The following is a 1,711-nucleotide window of genomic DNA, read 5'->3' on the forward strand; positions in this document are numbered from 1 at the left end:
GATATGGATATTAGCATCAAATCTCTCTCTTAAATGTAAAAATTTTAGACTTTGGATATATATATATATATGATATGATATGGATATTAGCATCAAATCTCTCTCTTAAATGTAAAAATTTTAGACTTTGGATATATATATATATATATATATAATGATGGTAATAATAATAGTAATTCTTTCTACTAAAGCACAAGGTCTGAAATTTATGTTCTAAGTTCAAATTCCACCAAGGTTGACTTTGTCTTTCATTGCTTTTGTGGGGGACAATAACACAAGTGCCAGTTAAGCAATCGGATCAATGAAATTGATTTACCCACTTCCTCTGAAATTGCTGGCCTTGTGCCAAAATTTAAAAGCAATATTATAAACATCCTGTCATATTTTTTACATGTCCATATTTCTATTTCTGAAGATAAAGAAATAAAATTAAATTTTGAAAAAAATTTATCAATCCAAAGCTGTTAAATTAAAATTATTCCATTTTAGAGCTTTGTTTTTTGAACTTTTATTCAATTTTTTTTTTTTTCAGACAAACAAATTGACAAAGTTTCAAGAAACGACAAGTCCAACATCGTCAAAGATTCCCACCATTTTAAACAATGAAAATGACACATCAAACCAGGATAATTATAGTAACAATGCCCCAGAATATTCCAACTGCAGTGTCGAATCGATGTTATGAATACTTTGACCATGAAAATACACACACACACACACACACACACACACACACAAGCACACACATACATATATACATACGTATATATATGTGTATATGTATATACATATATGTATATACATATGTATATATATGTATATACATATATATTCTCATTCGTTCTTAAAAAATATGCAATGCCAGAGCTTTAAATCAAACTGAGTGGTATTTAAAAAAAAAAGCCAAACAAAATAATTTAAACTTAAATTAAAAAACAATTAATTAATTAGTTAATTAAAAGACAAACGATACAATGAAAGAGAATTCATTGTTGATGTCCTACTTTGGCATGCATATATAATACACAAACTTTATGTTGGATCATTGAAACTTGTTCATTTTTGCTTCTTCCATTGTTGAAAAACACGTCTAAAACTCAAGAAGCGTCTATGAGGAATAATGATATGAATAATAATAATAATAATAACAATTATAAAACCACAATGATGATGGTCGGTGTATAATATTCACTGCAGTAGAAGTCTCTATTACTGAACTTTGAGACTTTTCTCTGTAGAATGTAATGGAATGGCCAACTGTTTTCTTTGAAATGAACTTTCTCATTTCTTTTGCTTATACTCTCTCTCTCTCTCTCTTTCTCTTTTTATTGCTCTACTTTTATATATGTGGAGGTGAGGAAAGAAAAAGCTCAGATTTCAGTGACATCATCGTATTATATTTAAAAAAAAAAAATAAAGATGAAGATATTTTGGTCTCAGACAACCAACAGACGAACAGACAGACATTTTTGGTCATATTATTTATTAACCACTGCTGTGAATTTCCCACTCATACGATGTTGTATAATAAAGAGCAACAAATGCTGACCCCCCAGTCCACCCACGACCACCATTAACCAACACCATCACTATCATATTTAATTACAGTGAACAGAAATACAAGTCTAACTTTCAACATTTCCTGAGAGTCTGCACAGCCAGGAACAAAAAAACAAAAATATTTTCATCTCGTTCAAGTGATAAAATTCAA

General features: G+C 29.2%; 1 protein-coding gene across 2 annotated transcripts in view; it reads left to right on the plus strand.

Moving 5' to 3' along the window:
- Positions 1-1,420, plus strand: part of LOC106880084 (neuron navigator 2) — a 32,420-nt gene extending 31,000 nt beyond the window's left edge. For both annotated transcript variants that reach the window (XM_052975566.1, XM_014929898.2), the window contains one exon: positions 533-1,420. In XM_052975566.1, the coding sequence (XP_052831526.1) occupies positions 533-685 (153 nt within the window). In that variant the 3' untranslated portion in view covers positions 686-1,420. The remainder of the gene's footprint in view (positions 1-532) is intronic.
- Positions 1,421-1,711: the final 291 nt, after the last annotated feature.

Source organism: Octopus bimaculoides, chromosome 21 (genome assembly GCF_001194135.2).
Source record: "Octopus bimaculoides isolate UCB-OBI-ISO-001 chromosome 21, ASM119413v2, whole genome shotgun sequence".
Taxonomy (NCBI): Eukaryota; Metazoa; Mollusca; class Cephalopoda; order Octopoda; family Octopodidae; genus Octopus; species Octopus bimaculoides.